Source organism: Mustela nigripes, chromosome 2 (assembly GCF_022355385.1).
Source record: "Mustela nigripes isolate SB6536 chromosome 2, MUSNIG.SB6536, whole genome shotgun sequence".
Taxonomy (NCBI): Eukaryota; Metazoa; Chordata; class Mammalia; order Carnivora; family Mustelidae; genus Mustela; species Mustela nigripes.
This window is the reverse complement of record NC_081558.1, coordinates 104,743,328-104,762,064: the sequence shown is the minus strand read 5'-3', so window position 1 is coordinate 104,762,064 and position 18,737 is coordinate 104,743,328. Positions and strand designations below refer to the sequence as shown.

Here is an 18,737-nt window from a genome sequence, read left to right as displayed (position 1 = left end):
GGAAGAAGCAAGGATAGAGCCCTAATATACTTAAAATGATCCTTTCCTAACTTACCCCAACCTTCCCTAATAACACAAGTGGCCTTCTCTATTAGAGGTTATTCAGTCAGTGTGTATCATGGGCCTACTATATGGATAAGCATGTGACTAAAACTTAGTCTCTGCATTCCACTATTTGATAATCCAACAAGTGAAAAAATGTTACAAATGAGAAAACTAGGGACACCTGGGTGGTGCAGTCGGTTAAGTGGCCGATTCTTGGTTTGGGCTCAGGGCGTGATCTCAGGGCCCCGACCTCAGGATTGTGAGGTGGTAGAGTCCCAGGTAAAGCTCTGCTCTGAGGTTGGCGTTTACTTGAGATTCTCTTTTCCTCTCCCTGTAACCCTCCTTCTTCTGCTCATGCATTCCCTCTTTCTCTCTCTTTCTCTCCCTCAAATAAATAAAAATCAATCTCAAAAAAAACAGAGAGAGAAAACTATACCATACAGTCAAACATATACATGTCAAACAAGTAAAAATACAATAAAGTAAAATTTGTAGTACTGAAATGTAGAAATATAGAGAGGACAGATGTCTGAAGGCATCATGAAGGAGATGACATCTGAGCTGCAGCCCTGAAGAGTTGGAAGACTTTTGCTCAAATGAGAAGGAAAAGGGGCATTTCAAAGAGATTATGCACAAGTTAGTCATGGGGAGGGACAAATGAGTGGCCCCATTTGACTCCAGACTGGAAAATGAGTCTAGAAAGATAAAGATAAATTAATAAAGAGCGTACAGCCTTAAATGCTAGGATGAGGTATCTAGGGCATTTTCTTGTAGACAATGGACTTGCAGAGAGAACTACAGAGGAGACAATGACAAAGATCAGACAGGGAGCAGGTTCTAGAAGACAGTGAGCAAGCTATTGCAAGAAAATGTGCTCCAGGAAGTGAGGGTCTAAGGGAGTGGGCAGTAAGAAGGGAAAGTAAGGTTCATGCTGATGGCAATTAGGCATTCTTGTTTCTGAATTTCTTTAAGCAACTTTATATGCACATCTGAATCTCTGTCACCTAGTGATGTAACTGATGCAACTGAACACAAAGCAAGACTGTCATACGGTTATGGAGCCATGCTTATAACTTCATTTTGCCCACTGGAATTAACTAGCAAGCTTTTAAAAATACTAATGTTGGGTTCCACCCCCAGGTAATTCCTATTTCATTTGTCTGGGTTGCAACCTGTCCATAAATACTCTTAAATTTTCTTCGGATAGTTCTAATGTGCAAAGTTGAGAAATGGTGTTCTTCCTTTTACAGCTTCTCTGATAATTATGTCCTTGAGAAATTCAAGTAAATTTTTCTACGCCTAAGTTTCCCCATGAATAAATTGAGGCAATTGAGCCTATTATCCATGGTAGCTCTTCTGAGTATGTTCTAGACCCATAAATAGGATAGTCCATATAAAGGTTAGATAAATTCTAGAACTGGTAGAGCATATAGCTGAAATATAATAAGGGTCCAACAAATTTTTTTTTGTAAATAAGTGAATGAATGCTTTGTACAACAACATGACAACTAGAAATAGAGGTTAAATCCCTAAACTTCAACACCTGGGTTACACTAAATGAATCTCAACACTGTTCAATAAATATATGTGTGTGCACATGGATGTGCACACACACACACACATTCATAGTTACCCAGTAAGAATGTTAAATGCTGTATGTTTTATTTTACAGAATGGACTTATTTCAGCAAGACTCATTGCAAAATAACTTTAAAAACTAAATCCTACTTTCCAATTGATTTTTAATCTATAAAGTTAGAGTGCACTGCCACTGGGAGTGATTCTTCCTTCACAAGCTTCAAGATGGAGTAAGGAAAAAGTACATGAAGGCAGTCATGGCCCATGTTGAGACTTCACACTTCCTGCCTCACACTTGCCATTCCTGTTCAGTCCCTGTAATTCTGTAAACAGAGCTGGACTGTACTCACAGCTACTGTCTGTTGAGGACTTGGGGGCCTTTCACACATTCTCTTTAGTCTTGTTCATCATCCTCTGGCACAACAGGCATTACTTTCACCTTTACTCCATCCTTCATCCCTGAAGTTCATTTTGATTAAATCATTTGCCCAAGAACACACCTATTCAGAGGCCAGGGTCAAATTTGAACCCAAACCCATCTGGCTCCAAAGTCCAGTCTCTCAAAGGATATAATGTTCAAACAAGTCTCAGAAGAAGATCTGAAAAATCCCATCACTGCCAAGATTCAAGCTGAAGAAAGTGAGGGTTGCCTCCTTTATTAATTCCCTAGGTTCAAAATTCTGAGTTAGAACATGTTTAAAGGGCAAGCTATGGGAGAATGTGAGGGCCCTGCTCCATTAGGGAGCCTAAATCCACACTGAGATTGAGAAGCTAATAAAATATAATGGACACAGAACATCAACAGGTGAAGGCAGCAATAACGGAGAATAAAGAGGTTACTGGTAAATTTTACCTCAGGCCAAAAAATAGAAAGCTCCATTATCTCCTGATAATTTCTTGAGTCCATTCATCACAGAGTGAGAAGAATGATCCCATCAAAGACCTTTCAAATATCTTTAACATTCCCCTAGCAGGAATCATTTCTGCCTGGAGTCTCTCTGCTTCCCTTATCCCATTCAGAGGCTCTGGACGCAAGTAAGAGGATGTGAAGTACAATATTTGCATGGGGTGAAGTTTCTTTGCCCATTTCCTGGAACTTCAGACCAGGAAATAGTAATTAGGACATCAGGGGTATGCAGTGGGGTGATTGTCATCTTTCTTCTCAGAATCAGGAACCTTGTCTCTCCCCAGGCTTCCTGCTCCTCATTTCTTGTTGGAACACGTTGTGAGAGCATCCTGTTTAACAGGTTAAGCACTGGGTTTTCCTTTTGCCTGTGATTCCCACAATAATCCTTAGAGTCTCCTCTTCGCCTGCACTTGTACGCCTGACAGAGCTCTTTTGCCGCAGGTCTCCAAACTCTCCCTGCAGGGCCTGAATGGTTGTCCTGTCCGTACTGTTGCTCTTCTCACTATCCCATTCAGTATTGTCATGGCTGAGCCTGTGGAACCTCCCTCAATTTCAGGGAAAGTTTCTGTCCTTTATGAATGTAGCTTAGGACGGTTCACAAATCACCTTAATATCTCATCTTAAGTTTACAACGGCCTGAGAAACAGCACAGGAGTTATTGCTCTCATTTTATAAGCAAGAAGCTCAAGGCTCAGAGAGGCAGTCATTACCCAAACTCTCTAATCCATATGTGGTAAATGAAGATATCAAGCCTGGGGCCAGGGCTTTCCATTTCAAAACCTCTGTCCCATCTTTACATTTTGATTATTTAAGCATTTCTTCATCTTGTTGTCCACTTATTTGTTTGATGCAATTAGAAAAGGTGGAGGTCAGTAACAATCTCAGGTACATAAAATTGATTTGGGATGCCTACTTACCCAGGTGAATGACCACCTGTTAGTTGAAGGTGTTAGTTGAAGGTGTTTGACCTCTTTTGTTTTTGTTTTTTTAGGAAATTAAGACAACTGGATGATAACAATTGACAATAGAGAAACTGCTCAGCAATTGACTTTTATTATTTTTAAAAATTGACCTTGAGCTCATAAAACTAAACAGCTGTCTACACATACATAAATTTAAGAGAAAATAGTTGTCTTATAAACTATGCCTTTATTATGAATGTTAGCTAGTCATAATCCAAGTAGTATTAATTTAATATGGAGAACAGGGAGTAACCAAATACATTTTTGAAAGACAGAACTCAAAATAAGGTCATTTTGAAGACATAAGAAAAGACCCTAGGATGTTTCTGGGCAATTACCTTTAAGTAAGAGAAACCCTGTTTCATACATTATCACACAAGCTCTGATGGTACTAAGAGCTAATGTGTACTGAGCATCTACTGTGCACCTGGCACCGTATTATTCTTTGTATTCCTTAACTTATTGAATGTCATCAATGAACAGTAGAGGTAGGCATTGTCATCAGCATTCCATACATGAGAAAACAGGTTCAACAGAACTTAGTAACAGATCCAAGGCTGTACTGTTTAAAAAGATGAAGCTGAGATTTGAACTCAGCTCTGTCTACCTCCAAAGTGCATGTTCTTTATAACGTTCTATGCATACTGTAGAGGATTGGCACAGTGGAGAATCTAAACTTATATTTTGGGGAAGAACGATTACATGTCTCTAGCATCAGCAGTTACCATAGTTTACTTACCTTTAGGTCTGGCTTTCTGATGGCTCTGTTTATGATGTACTCCTCATCTGTAATGACAGGGTGGTCAGGAGTGACACCTAACTCGCTGTTTAATGATGACAGGTGGATCCACATTACCTTTTTCCGTGAGTAAGTTTGGAATTCATCCTGAGGAAATAGACACCAAAACCCCCATGAAGATGAGGGAAGTCATAAGGCTAAAATTCAACATAGGAAACATCATTTTATTATAATCCTGCAAGTTTTTGGAGTTAATAAACATTCTACACAAAATTACATGCCCTTGAACACTAGTAGATAGAAAGCCTTGAAGGAAAAAGCCTGTTATCATTTATTGAAGAATCTGGATGTGACTATGAGGCAATGCCCTGTATAACAAAATTCAAGGGTAGGGAGGTAGATTCCCAGAAAAGAGCTAGTTTTCCCTCTTACCCTTCAACCCGTGAGGCCACAGCCAGATGCGAATTTTCACAAAGGGGGAAAAAAAAAGGCAAAAAGCAAGCACTCTAAAGGGCTTCTGTGGGTTTCTGAGGATGGGGAAACCAGATCAGTCAAAGCATCCCAGGACTTCCAGACCTAACTTCGATTCTACCTCTTCCAGGTCAGCCCCTGTAACACCATTTGGGGGTGGGGGACTACCACTATCCTTACTCCAGAAGATCCTAACTGCCCTCTCTTGTGCTCCTAATCACTTTCTTATTTTTTTAAATTATTATTATTACGTTCAGTTAACCACTGTATAGTACATCATTAGTTTTTGGTGTAGTGTTCAAGGACTCATTAATTGTGTACAACACCCAGTGCTCATCACAACACGTGCCCTCCTGAATACCCAACACATCATTACCCTATCCCCCCACCTCCCTCCTTTCTGAAATCCTCAGTTTGCTTCCCAGAGTCCAGAGTCTCCGATGGTTTGTCTCCAGCACTGATTTCTTCCCATTAAGTTTTCCCTCACTTCCCCTGTGGCCCTCTGTGCTATTCTTAATGTTTCACATATGAGTGAAACCATAGGATAATTGTCTTTCTCTGCTTGACTTATTTCACTTAGCATAACCCCCTCCAGTTCCATCTTAATCAGTGTTTGCTTTGTATTCTCTTAGTTCACCTAGACCACTGGAAGGTAGAAAACATGTTTTATTGTCCCTTATATCCCTGTCCATGTGGAGAACTGTGACCTGCCCAGTGAAAGTGAATGAATGGATGTTTGTCCGTGACTGAATGCATGGATTGAAGGCGCCCAAAGGTAACTGTCAAAAGGTTAGCATAGGTAGGATTCAAGAAGGTACCTTCCTTCATGATCTTAACTGAAACCTCTTCCTTTGAAGTTCACTGCTGACTTCATCACAGAATGAAAATAGAATGAGTAGCGCTGGATTGAGTAACAAGTACTACAATGGTACCTCAGAGACAGACACAGTAATAACTGTGGTTATTATCTAGAATGAGCAAATCTTTTTTTTTCCATAAAAAACAAGACTGATTTATTTTACAATGTAAGCATTAAAAAAGTTTTACTCTTATATGTAAATGACAAGAAAAATATGACAGGCAAGTATTTGTAACATATACAATGAAGGGTGAATACTTTGTTGGTGCAAACTAGAAGACAAACACTGAAAGTAAAACTGAAATAACAATTCAGAAAAGACAAAAAGGTGAAATGTGAATATCGAAGGTTGGGTTAATAAGTAATAGAAATCCGGTGAAAACAATGAAGATCCATAGTTTATGTACAAAAATAGGAAATATTTTCAAAATGATAAAGGTATTGTTAGAGAGGCATCCCCACAGGTTAGTGAGATCTCTTTAACAAAGCAAATTTGACAGTTACATATGATTTATTTTTAAAAATCATATTTATAACCTTGTAATTTTATTTTTAGAAATGTACCCCTAAACAACAACCATAAATATTTTAAAAAACCCACATTTGTGCAAAAAGATGTTCATCATTTTTACATTAACAGTTTTAAACAACTAAAAACGATGTCAAAGTCCAAAAGAATTAAATGGAATGGGTAAATCTTTTATTTATTTATTTATTTATTTATTTATGTATTTATTTGCAGCATAACAGTATTCATTATTTTTGCACCACACCCAGTGCTCCATGCAATCCATGCCCTCTATAATATCCACCACCTGGTACCTCGACCTCCCACCCCCCGCCCCTTCAAAACCCTCAGATTGTTTTTCAGAGTCCATAGTCTTTCATGGAATGGGTAAATCTTATGCATAAAATCCACTAGGATGACTGGGATACCTCAGGAGCTAGGAAGGAGGCAAGGGAAGTCCAGCCTGAAAAATAATTTGATGCCTAAGGAATGTAGATCAGAGCTGGGAATTGTCTCCACCAAACCCACATTTGTGGAGAAGAGTATACCAGGTGCTGCTGCAAAAGGACAAGAGCAGAAGATACACTCGTTGTTGGAGCTAATCTCTTACATTGATTTTCCTCAAGAGAAGCCCACCTCCATGGCTTTGCTCCTTTAGCTTCCTCAGCCTGGATTACACGTCCTTCTTTACTCTCTTTAAGCCTTCATAAGGCTAGACCCTAACCATCCTATGGGGTCCAGCTCAAATTTCACATTACGGGAACCTCTTCAATTCCTTTTTCCCTAAAATATCAGGGTACTTGAACCTTTACCTGTCACCTTATCACTCCTCTTGAACTATGAGTAGGGACTGCTTCTGATGGGTATCTGTGTTCAGCCAGGCCTAACACAGCTTCTGAGAGACAGCCAGAGACTAAACCGGGGAGAGATAGAGAAGTAGGGTAGAGGCAGAAGAGGGGAAAGCAAAGCAAAAGGTGTAGGGAGAGAAGGGAGGACGAGGAGGGAAGAGAAAGAAAGGGAAGGCAAAGGAACGGGACAGACATAAGGTAGGCGGAAAGTAGGTTTTTAGGCTCTGTAGGTAACTTCTTTTAATTCTAAAAACCAGTAAGTATATAACTAAATCAAATTAGATTTCTATGAAGTTACCTACAGAGCCTAAAAATGACAGAAAATGGTTACATATCTAATGACTGAGCCACTGAACTGGTGGACACATTCTGGGTGTTGTGGGATAGGCAACAACTCCATAGGACATATCTTGACAATGATACAGTTCAGCATTATATGACTTTGCCTTTGATCATGTCAAAGGGGATATTGTTGTAAGGGGGTTTTGTTTGAACATCTAACAATAAGAAGAAATAGTTAACATTTATTTAGCATTTCTGTTCCAAGTATTCCATCAGCAAGGCTCAGGCCAGACCAGTCTGGTATGGGCAGCGAGGCCAGAACCGAGACCTGAAGCCAGGTCTTCCTACTCCAAATCTTGACTCCTTCCTCTTTGTTTCAACAAGTTGTCCGTGTTTTTTTGCTCATGTATGAAAATTACCATGAAATCTGCATTATGTAACAAATAGCATCCAATTTTTCACAATCTCTGCTCTTTTGGCAGCAGAGAATCTGATTCTTAAAACCAAGCTGTCACCCCTTGGCCCCGTGAGGCAGCAAACAGACCTCTTGATTATAATGCCTAAAAAGGGAATGGCGAAGTGGAATACTGGAACTCCCAAGTTCTTCCAGGTCAATGATAATCTAATGCACCAACTCCATGACTTCATCTAGGTCAGTATGTAACCAAAAATTGATCTATATGCCTCCATCTTATTACATAACCTGTATCATATTTAAATCAAAGGTGTTTGGATATAGTTGCCTTTAAGTTTATTTCTTACCATCACTCTTAACCGCCCCCCCAACTCCTATAACCCATAATTCTATATAATGCAAATGTATAAATCTTTTTTTTTTTTTTTTGAAAGAGAGAGTGCATGGGTGCATGTTGGGGGTGGGAGGGGCAGCAAAGCGAGCCCCACCTCATGCTCTATTTCTCCACCCTGAGGTGGGGAATCATGACCTGAGCCAAAATCGTGTCAGATGTCCAACACTTAACCAACTGAGCCACCCAGATCACTGATATAATGCAAACTATAATTCTATAGGTCTAGGAAAGATACCAATAGAGAGACGATCATTTTTCTTAGAGTGGGTAATAATATTGATTTTTCTCATTTATTGCCATGTTAAACACTCTGTAAAATTATTCACTTTTACCCCTGGGGATAAAAATATATTATATGTTTATAAAAATTAAAAATTAAAAAAAATATATTCTTTTTTTTTTAAGAAATTTACCCAACTTTTTAAGAAAAAAAGAGCAGGTAAAAAATTGGAGGGAAAAGTGTGTCAGTTGTGAGGTGTTCGCTCTGGTTAACACCAACAGCTTCTCCCGGTTTTTGGTCTGGCGTTGCCCAATATGAAAAAAGCACAACCCCTTCCTGAACAGATTTCAGGTCTGAACCATCTTGACCATCAGTGCAACTCTCTGAGCCTAATTTTCTGCATCCGGCAAGCGGGGCTGAGAATACCACATGTCACGGGTGTTTGAAGAATTAAATGCAATAACACATAATGCACCTGGTCCACAGTCTGGCCTGTTGCTGAATGCAACAAATACTGGTTGGCCTATGGCTCTGTGCCTTATTTTCCATAGCATTTTGTTCCTGAGAGCTTTCTGTAAATAGGACTTCGTTTTCCCTTTGAGGAAATGTGAGAGTCTCTGAGAGCTTTCTATTTATTTTTCCTTTCTGAAAAAGAAGCAGTTTTACCTGGAAATGGCTATTCCACTTCACTCTGTTTCTCAGCTCTCTCAAGCAGTTAATGATCCTGAAGAGACTTAAGTGAACCGGAGGAGCGACCTCTTTAAATAACTGCTTTGTAATGCAAATAAGCCAAACTGTTTGCTTGGCAAGTCTAGACTTTTAACACCTCCAGGCTCCTTGAGCAGGCTTTACCTTCTTTTTATCAAGAGAATTAACCAGCTCAGTCCCTGAATTTAAAGAGTAGAATTTAAAATAATTCAAGAGTGCTTTTCAAAGAACTGAATGTACACAGGGGCACTTTGTTTGACCTAGGTGTGGGGGTAGTGGCGAGGAGTTGGGGTGGGGGGTGGCCACTGGGCATTTTTTAATTTCCTGTGGTCTTGGGATTTCTGAACTTTGAAATGCCAGGCTAACTTTTATATTTGCATAAAGTGAGTGGCCTTGCTTCTCTTCTTACAACTTTTTGTAATACACATCTGTTGGAATTTCAGAGTAGTGTAATGGTCACTTTAAGTTCATGCCAATGCTGTGACTGACCTTGTGTAGGAGTTTGCTACGCAAAATGTACTTTTGAGATTGCCCTAAGAAGAAAAATGACCGAGGGTGCCTGGGTGGCTTAGTCGGTTAAACGTCTGTCTGCCTTTGGCTCAGGTCATGATCCCAGAGTCCCAGGATTGAGCCCTATGGGCTCCCTGTTCAATGGGGAGCCTGCTTCTCCTTCTCCCTCTGCCCCTCCCCCTGCTTATGCTCTCTCTCAAATAAATAAATAAAATCTTTACCAAAAGAAATAATAATAATAATAAAAGAATAAATTTAAAAAGATGAGGAAAAGTAACCCATTGCAAAGTTCCAAAGAGGTATCAGAATGGCAGTATTTTTCATTTGGACGTGGATACATCGTAATGCTAAAAACATAAACTCTAGCTAAGATGAAGTACTTAGAGGATTATGAATAAAGTAATAATAACTTACATTTTTCAGGTTCTTTCTAGAACACTATCTTTAGTCTTTACAGACCCATGATTTTGGCAAAATATTATTCTTTTTATCATTAATTATCACTCTTTTCTTTCCTTCTCCTTCTTGGTCATATCCATTGATACTCTTAATAGCTTGGCCTAATATTCCCAAAGTTGCTTAGCTGGAAAAAGTTGACATTGGCTAGAACGTAGGATTTAGTTATAAAATAGAGAAAGAAAGTTCTGTGCATTGAAGAAATCTCTCACTAATTATTGTCTCAGTACTCTTGGGACATGTTGCCAGATAAAGGGGAGAGGTGTAGTGGTATGGAGACAGGACAAAGCAGGAAAGTTCTATGACAAAACAAGAGCTATATCTATGTTTGTATACCAAAAAAAAAAAAAAAAAAGGAAATTCTGAACAATTCAGCATATACTTTTGGGGAGATTAAGTATTTTGCTTGTATTCATGATCATTTTCTGAAGGAAGAATAGGTAGTGAGTTTGCTAACTGTCCAAAATGTCTGGAGATGCGGGGCATAGTAAGAAGTAACAAATAGGGGCGCCTCGGTGGCTCATTTGGTTGGGCAACTGCCTTTGGCTCAGGTCACAGTCCCGGAGTCCCAGGATCGAGTCCCCATCGGGCTCCCAGCTTCATGGGGAGTCTGCTTCTCCCTCTGACCTTCTTGCCTCTCATGCTCTCTCTCACTGTCTCTCTCTCAAATAAATAAATAAAATCTTAAAAAAAAAAAAAAAAGAAAGAAAGAAAAGAAAAGAAAAAAAGAAGTAACAAATAAAAAGTCAAAATTGGTTTTACAAAGTGTGTAGTAACCCAGGCCCATGGCATGCCTACACGCCAGGCCTGGATTTCATCAAAGCACCTCACACGCACCCTCTCATTTATTTCTCATGACAATACGGCAAGTACTACTGTTAGCGCCACTTAACACAGGAAGAGTAAGGAGAGGCAAAGTGGGTGGGGGCGTGCTAAGTTAACTTACCTGTTATGCATTGGTTCCAAGGTTGAAGGCCTATCCCCCAGTGTGAGTGCATTTGGAGATAAAGACTTCAGGAAGTAATTAAGATTAAGTGAGGCCATAAGGGTGAGATCCTAATGCAATAGGACTGATGCCCTTATGAGAAGAGAAATAATCAAACTCTCCCTCTAACACGTGGGAACACAGAGAGAGGGTATTTGGTCCTTTGCAAGCCAGAAGAAAGATCTCACCAGGAACTAATCCTGCCAACACCTTGATCTCGAAATTCTAGCTTCCAGAACTATGAAAAAATAAGTTTTTATTGTTTAAGGTACCCCATCTGTGGTATGCTATTATGGTAGCCTAAGCTAATACATTGCTCAAAGTAGGTCAAGAGCAACACTGGGAATAAACCCAGGCAGTCAGGCTCCAGACTCCACTCTTCTACCATTTTACAGTATTGCCTCTGTGGAGCCTGCTGACCAGCCAGAGGGTAATAAGATCCCCAGTTCCAACTCCAGTTCAGCTCTGGACAGTTTCACTGCTTACAGCTATGGGACCCTGAACTTTTCTTAAAAGTTCTCTATGCTGGGGCGCCTGGGTGGCTCAGTGGTTTAGGCCGCTGCCTTCGGCTCGGGTCATGGTCTCGGGGTCCTGGGATCGGGTCCCGCGTCGGGCTCTCTGCTCAGCGGGGAGCCTGCTTCCCTCTCTCTCTCTCTCTCTGCCTGCCCCACATCTACTTGTGATTTCTCTCTGTCAAATAAATAAATGAAAAAAAAAAAAAAAAGTTCTCTATGCTTCCATCTGTATGTAAAATGGCAGGGGAGGGGAGGGAGGGAAATAATCTCTACCAGAAAAGAACATGTGAGGCAACATATTTGCAAATATCTTGCAAAATGTAAATCACAATACAAACGGCCCTCTGTTAGTAATCACAATGGTATGGTACTGGCACAAAAAAAAAAAAAAAAAAAACACATAGATCAGTGGAATAGAATAGAAAACCCAGAACCAAACCCACAGTTATATGGTTGGTTAATCTTTGACAAAGTAGGGAAGAATATGCAATGACAAAAACACAGTTTCTTCAACAAATGGTGTTAAGAAAATGGACAGCTACGTGCAAAAGAATGAAACTGGACCAATTTCTCACACCGTACATAAAAATAAATTCAAAATGGATCAATGGCCTAAATGTAGGACCTAAAACCATAAAAACCCTAGAACAGGGAAACCTGGATGGCTCAGTCGGTTAAGCATCTGCCTTCAACTCAGGTCATAATCCCAGGGTTCTGAGATTGAGTCCCACATCAGGCTCCTCACTCAGTGGAAGTCTGCTTCTCCCTCTGCTTGCCACTCTCCCTGCTCGCTCGCTCTCTCTCTCTCTCTCTGACAAATAAATAAATAAAATCTTTTTTTTTTTTTTTAAATCCTAGAAGAGAGCACACGTGGAAATTTCTCCTACATCAGCCATAGCAACATTTTTACTAGATAGGTCTTCTGAGGCAAGAGGTAATAAAATTACCTCTTCTGAGGCAATAAAAGCAAAAAAAAAAAAAAACCTATTAAGACTACGTCAAAATAAAAACTTATGCGCAGTGAAGGAAACAATCAACAAAACTGAAAGGCAACCTTATGGGTGGGAAAAGATATTTGCAAATAACACATCTGATAAAGGGTTAATATCCAAAATATATAAAGAACTGATACAGCTCAACACCCAAAACACAAATAATCCAATTAAAAAATAGACAGAAGACATGAACAGACACTTTTCCAAAGAGGACATACAGATGGCCAAAAGACAAATGAAAAGATGTTCACATCATTCATCATCAGGAAAATGTAAGTCAAAACTACAATGAGATATCACCTCATACCTGTCAGAATGGCTAAAAAACACAAGAAACCAGTGTTGGTGAGGATGTGGAGGAAAAGGAGTCCTCATACACGTTGGTGGGAATGCAAACTGATGCAGCCACTGTGGAAAACAGTATGGCTGTTCTTCAAAAAATAAAAATAAAAACAAAACTACTGTATGATCCAGTAATTGCAGTACTGGATATTGACACAAAAAAATACAAAAACACTAATTTGGAAGGATATATGCACCCTTACGTTTATTGCAGCATTGTTTACAATAGCCAAATTATAGAAGCAGCTCAAGTGTCCATCAATAGATGAATGGGTAAAGAAGATGCGCGCGTACGCACACACACACACACACACACACACTCACTAGAATATTATTCAGCCAAAAAAGAATAAAATCTTGCTGTTTGCAAGCCATGGATGAAGCAAGAGAGTATAATGCTGAGTGAAATAAGTCAGTCGAAGAAAGACAAATACCACCTGATTGCACTCACATGTGGAATTTAAAGAACAAAACAAACAAGCAGAAGAAGACAAAAGAGAGAAACAAAGAGAGACAAATCAAGAAGCAGACTTTTACTGGAAGGGAGGTGGGAGGGGAGTGGGTATAATAGATGATTAGGATTAAAGTGTACACTAAAAAACATTCGTTAATAAATAAATAGCCCTGTGTTATGAAGGACAAACTATTTTTCTTAACATAGAATCATTTCTGATAGGAAAGCCCACAGAATCTCAGGGCTCTCTGGTTGGATGTCTAAGGGAAAACCATGTTGAAATAAGGGGTGGGGAAATGTGATTTAGAAGAGGGAATGTGTACCTAAAAGAAATATAATACTGTCTTCTCTTACTTTCTCAGCCTTGACTCTTCACTTTAACATCTTTGTAAGAAAAGTGCTGGTAAAAACCATGAGACCATTTATTACAGATTAAATTCAATTTATTTAATTGTATTAAATAAATATTGAGCACCTGCTGTGGCCACGTACTAGATGATGTGGAGAGTGAAAAGTAAGTCACAGTTACTGTCTTCAAAAAGCCTATAATCTAATAAAATAAAAACTATAAATAAAGGAATATAGGATAGTGAGGGAAAACTCTGGTTTTAGAGGGTCAGAAGACATGTGCAAGTTCTTTGTCCACACTATTACCTTTTCCTGGGCCATTTCCCATGTGCCCCTCCCCAACAGCCACCATCACCTTTTGACTCATTATCCTTTGGAGACTGGAAAGCCTCCTTGACTTGGTCAAAGCCCTGTCCTGTCTTACAATCTTACCATAACTATGAATCTTTCCTGAGCAGCACTTATAACAATTAGATATTTATATTTATTTGTTTAGTGATCTAGTAAACTTCATGAGGTCAAGAACTTTGATTTGACTAATTGTTATACCCCACTCCCTGGCCAGAGTTAGCCCTGTGGCTGGCACACAATCTGTGTTCATCAAATTTATGAAGGAGGGGAGGAGGGAAAGAGGGAGCGAGGAGGGAGGGAGGGAAATCCTGGGGGACATTTACTAGGCTTTCTAGACCGCAAAGCTGTTATCTGTATCCTCATCTGTAAAATAGAGACAGATGATAGTGCCCATTTCCCAGGGTTGTTATGGAAGTTATATGAAATAGTCAATGAAATTCTGTGTTATAAAATGTGAAATGAATAGCATATTTTCATACAGGGCAGATTGCAAAAAGCATTATAGCAGTCAGAGGTGAAAATACGTAACTCAAAGAGAATGAAGGAAAGGTAATTAATTCCCCCCAGAATTGAGGCAGGGAATGGATCAGCAGGGGAAAAGGAGGTAGACGGCTGAGGGACGACTGGGTTTTCACAAATAGCAGTAGAACACCTACTTTCTATACTCGTGCGTGTGAGTGTGTGCATGTAGGAGTTGACTCCTCACCAGAATGTCACTCTACTGGACAGGGATTTCCATCTGTTTGGGTCATAACTGTATTCCCAGTACCTATAACAATGTCTGGTACATGATTGGCGCTCAGGAAGTATTTAGCGAATGAATAAATAACTGAATGCATGAACAGGTTAGAAAATAGCAGAAGAAATGTTATGAGTAAAAGCAAAGACAAAAAGTGTCTGGCTCCCTTGGGAAACGGCATTGATGGGAGGCACCTGGGCTTGGAGAGACCAGACTACGGAGAAGGAGGGAAAGATGAGTCTGGGATCCAGAATATGTGAATACAAATATTGGTGGCTAAGAGGATCCCGGGGCTGGTGGTCTTCGGATGCCATTTGCATGGCCGAGTTGCAGAATTTCTGAGTTTTCTAAGACCCCAAGCACTGACATCTTTAGGTGAAACTGAAGAAAAATGCTCCCCATTAAAACACTGAAATAAAACAACCTGACTCAGCCTAGTAACCAATCATCACATTCTCCTCTGCACATCATGAGTCTTTGACAACATGTCACATATGACAGGAAAGGGAAAAAAATGCATCTGTAATTATAATAAAGATGAAAACTATGGAAATTATCAGGAGCATCTGAATTCAAAACACCAATGAATGTAAATCATGCTATTTGCATAGAAATGTGGCAACCCTACAGATATCAGTTAAAATTCAGAAGTAGATGAATAATGAATAAAATGCCACTTTTAAAATTACAAAATAAAAGTGCAATTACTCTTGTATTTTGGAAAAAATCTCACCCTTAGAGGGGTTTAATAAGAGATGGGAAACTGAAAATAAACTGAGCACTAAAGACTTTTTAGTCAGTACATCGGCGCCCCCCCCCGACACTTTTTTTAATGTTAAAAAATGACTACCTCATCAGTGTCTGTGTTAATGATCTGTAATCTTACCAGTGTGAGATTGATGATAAATACCAAGTACTGATTTTTTAATAACATGAAAAATAGACATACAACACATCTTCAGGTAGTAGTTTTCTTAGCCCTCCTTCATGGGAGGTCTTTATAGTCCAGCGATCACAATATAATTCAAATAAAAAATTTTTAAGGAGTCATTTCATGCAAATAACCTAGCCACAGACTTTTAAACTATTTGTGGCCAAAGCTTCTTTTCATCTAAAGCTCAGATTGTAAGAATGCTTGGTATAATTGAGTTCTTGTCTAATTACATAAAGACTAATTTAGAACCTCATTTATTTGGAGAGTTTTTGGCATAGCAAATCCATTTAAAATGACACATAAGAGGAGGTAATTAAAAATTAAAGTTGAAATCAAGATGAAAAAGGCAAGATTGAAGCTGGTTTAGATGGCTCTGATTAGTTATGGAGAGCAGTGAGATGGGAGAGGGGCTTAAAACATTTTGAAAGAAAGAGGAAGAGAATGGAACACAGCACCCTAAGGCACCAGTGCTTTTAAATTTTTTCCAGTATGTAGCTAGGTGCGAAGTTGACCACATGCCACCGGGAGAGGTGACCTCATGGAGCTTGGGTGAATAACGGGGATTCGAAGGCCCTAGACCTCTTTCCCATATTCCCCATCCTGGAAGGGAATGCTCCTGGCTCAAAAGGGGAGGGCACAGCTTCCAGAAAGCAGCCTGTTATATGTGGGGCACCTAGCCCAGACTCTTCTGTAAAGCAAGCTGTCAGAGCTGCCTCAGCAATAATACACACACACACACACACACACACACTCACACTCACTCACTCACAATTAAAATGATCTCCAATCACGTCTTTTACAGTTTGCAACAGGCTTTTCAATCCACAACCTCATTTCATCCTCACACCAACGCAAACAAGAACAAGTACTCTTCCTTGGCCTATTTCCCAAGTGGGGAAATCGAGGTCCTGAAAGGTTAGGTAACACTCCCGAGGGGTCACACATCTGGAGTGCTAGGACCTCGTGACTCCAAATCCCAAACGGTACACTCGTTCCCTATTGGTTGACAATTTGTTTGTTTCTCTTACTGGATTTTTTTTTTCTCTTTTCTCTCTCTTCATTTTCCCTTTACACACTTCCCCTCGAGTTCTTTCATTTTCCTCCCTTCCATTGCCATTTTCTTGCTCGTTTCCTCCTATTCCTGTCCATGACTTGGCTCTGCCTGCAGTCTCAGACAGTACAGCTAGGCCCAGCCAGTGATTCTCAGATCCAGAGAGTCTGGCGGTACACTCTGAAAGGCAGGAAGCTTTTCTGTTCCTAAGGTTGTTTCTGCAGCAGCAAGAGCGTTGGCCCCTGAGAACCATAGTAGACCTTGGAAGGAGGTGCCTCTAATTTCAGGCTTATGATTGTTGCTATCCTCCCTTCTCCCCGCATTAAATAGTGTGTTTACCTAGAGAGATTGTTATATATAAAGAGGTGCTAACAGCCCAGCAGAGGTTGATTTATCAATAGTTTGGCTGTCATTCTGGGTCATGTGGGCTGATGTGTTGTGAGAAACGCTCACTAAAAGTCAGTCAGAGATGGATCATTCCGTGAGACTGCATCTTGACTCCTATCAATGGGAAGAGCCACTTCAGCCTATTGGCCACTATGTATTTATGGAATCGCCACCTCATGCAGGAACTAATGCAGCAATTAGCTAATTAGAAATAATCCCTTCCCTGGTGGAGCTGACATGGCAGCAGGAACAGGAACAACACACATTGCCTAAGTGGAATGAACACTAGGAGGAAGTGTTTGCTGAGCAAATTCAGGAAAACTCGCCTAACACCAGCACTTCGTATTAGAGAGAGCGAGCGACAATGAGCTCAGAACAAGATGGCTTTTTTTTTTTTTTTTTTTTAACCCTAGCTTATCTGCAGGATGCAACACACTCCCTCAAAGATTGTGGCTCTCTCAAATCAACAGAAGACAGTATCCTCCCCAGAGGGGTGCTCCCCGTCTCCTCCCCACCTCTTCCCATCCCTTCCTGCAGAGCTGCTCGAGGGGGACTAGGATAGTAGATACATCAGGACATGGGAGAAACATCCATGTGAACTTTGTATCTTGCTGCCTGCCTTAAGTACTTCACATTACCCATTACTTTCAGCTGTTCAGAGGGTTATACAGGCTCCAATATTCACAAGACTCACAAGTTTAGAAGGAATATCCTGTGAAGCAGGTCTTCTTAATGAAATCCTGTCGTACACAAATTATTGAGTTCTTGGAAAATAAATGCAAGGCTGTGATGGAATTTTTCATGTGCACCTCTCCCACAGCCCTCCTGCAATGAGCTGTCCAAGAGAAAGGGTCGCCAGGTACAAAGCCAGATGCACACTTACCGTTGTCCTCAGCAACACGACATCTGCCTCTTGTAAGGAACATGGGACACAATTTGCCCACACATGCCAAGCAGGTCTCCAGTAAAACACCAAGGGGAGGATCCCAAATGAGAAGATGGATCCAGCAAGACAGAGGGTTTTCCGGCAGCCTTGAGTCCGGTAGCCAAATATCTCCTGAGGAAGAATCAAAATAACCCCAAATATTGGTTAAGTACAGTAAATAGCAAATCAACCAATTGGGATTTTGGTGATAAAACTGGGGGCAGAGAATGAAGAAGTCAACGAGAGACTGAGAAACTGGAGAAGAATCCCTAACAAAATACCACGTGTTCCCAGGCCCCCAGGAAGTCGCAATCAAACTAGGAAACTCAGTTTCTATAATTCGAGCACCTGGTTACTCTGTGCCAAACACTATGTTAAGAGATACGTTATCTTAAGTCTCTTGAACATTCCTTGAATAGAATGATATTACCCTCGTTCATAAATGATAAGGTTGAGCTCAGAAAGCTTGAATGGAAAGACCTGGCCAAGGGCCCCAAGCTAAGAATTCTGCTTCCAAGAGTCAAACCCACGTTTGACCCATAGCCTTCACAGACATGACTATGAGCTATGTGATGGGAGGACCAGATGACCAGCAGTCACATGGGCAGGAGAGAACCAGGCTTTGAGGGTGTAGTCTGGATGTGATGAAAGTGTTTGACCCAGAAGAGGGTGAGTAACTAACTGTGAACCTGCTGTCAGGGGGTTAGGGTGGGGCTGTGCATTCCCACCCTCCACCCTTGTTCAGTTGCACAAAGAATTTCACAGCATGGGGGAAAATTCATAGAAACTATTTGGGTTATTGAGCCCTT

The 18,737-nt window shown here is 40.3% G+C and overlaps 1 protein-coding gene across 1 annotated transcript in view; it reads right to left on the bottom strand.

Moving 5' to 3' along the window:
• The window catches only part of ATP13A4 (ATPase 13A4), a 127,782-nt gene that overhangs the window by 75,931 nt on the left and 33,114 nt on the right, over positions 1-18,737 (bottom strand). The window contains exons 2-3 of the mRNA XM_059388017.1: positions 17,887-18,060; positions 4,232-4,378 (exon numbers count right to left, since the gene is read on the bottom strand). Of these exons, the coding sequence (XP_059244000.1) occupies positions 4,232-4,378; positions 17,887-18,060 (321 nt within the window). The remainder of the gene's footprint in view (positions 1-4,231; positions 4,379-17,886; positions 18,061-18,737) is intronic.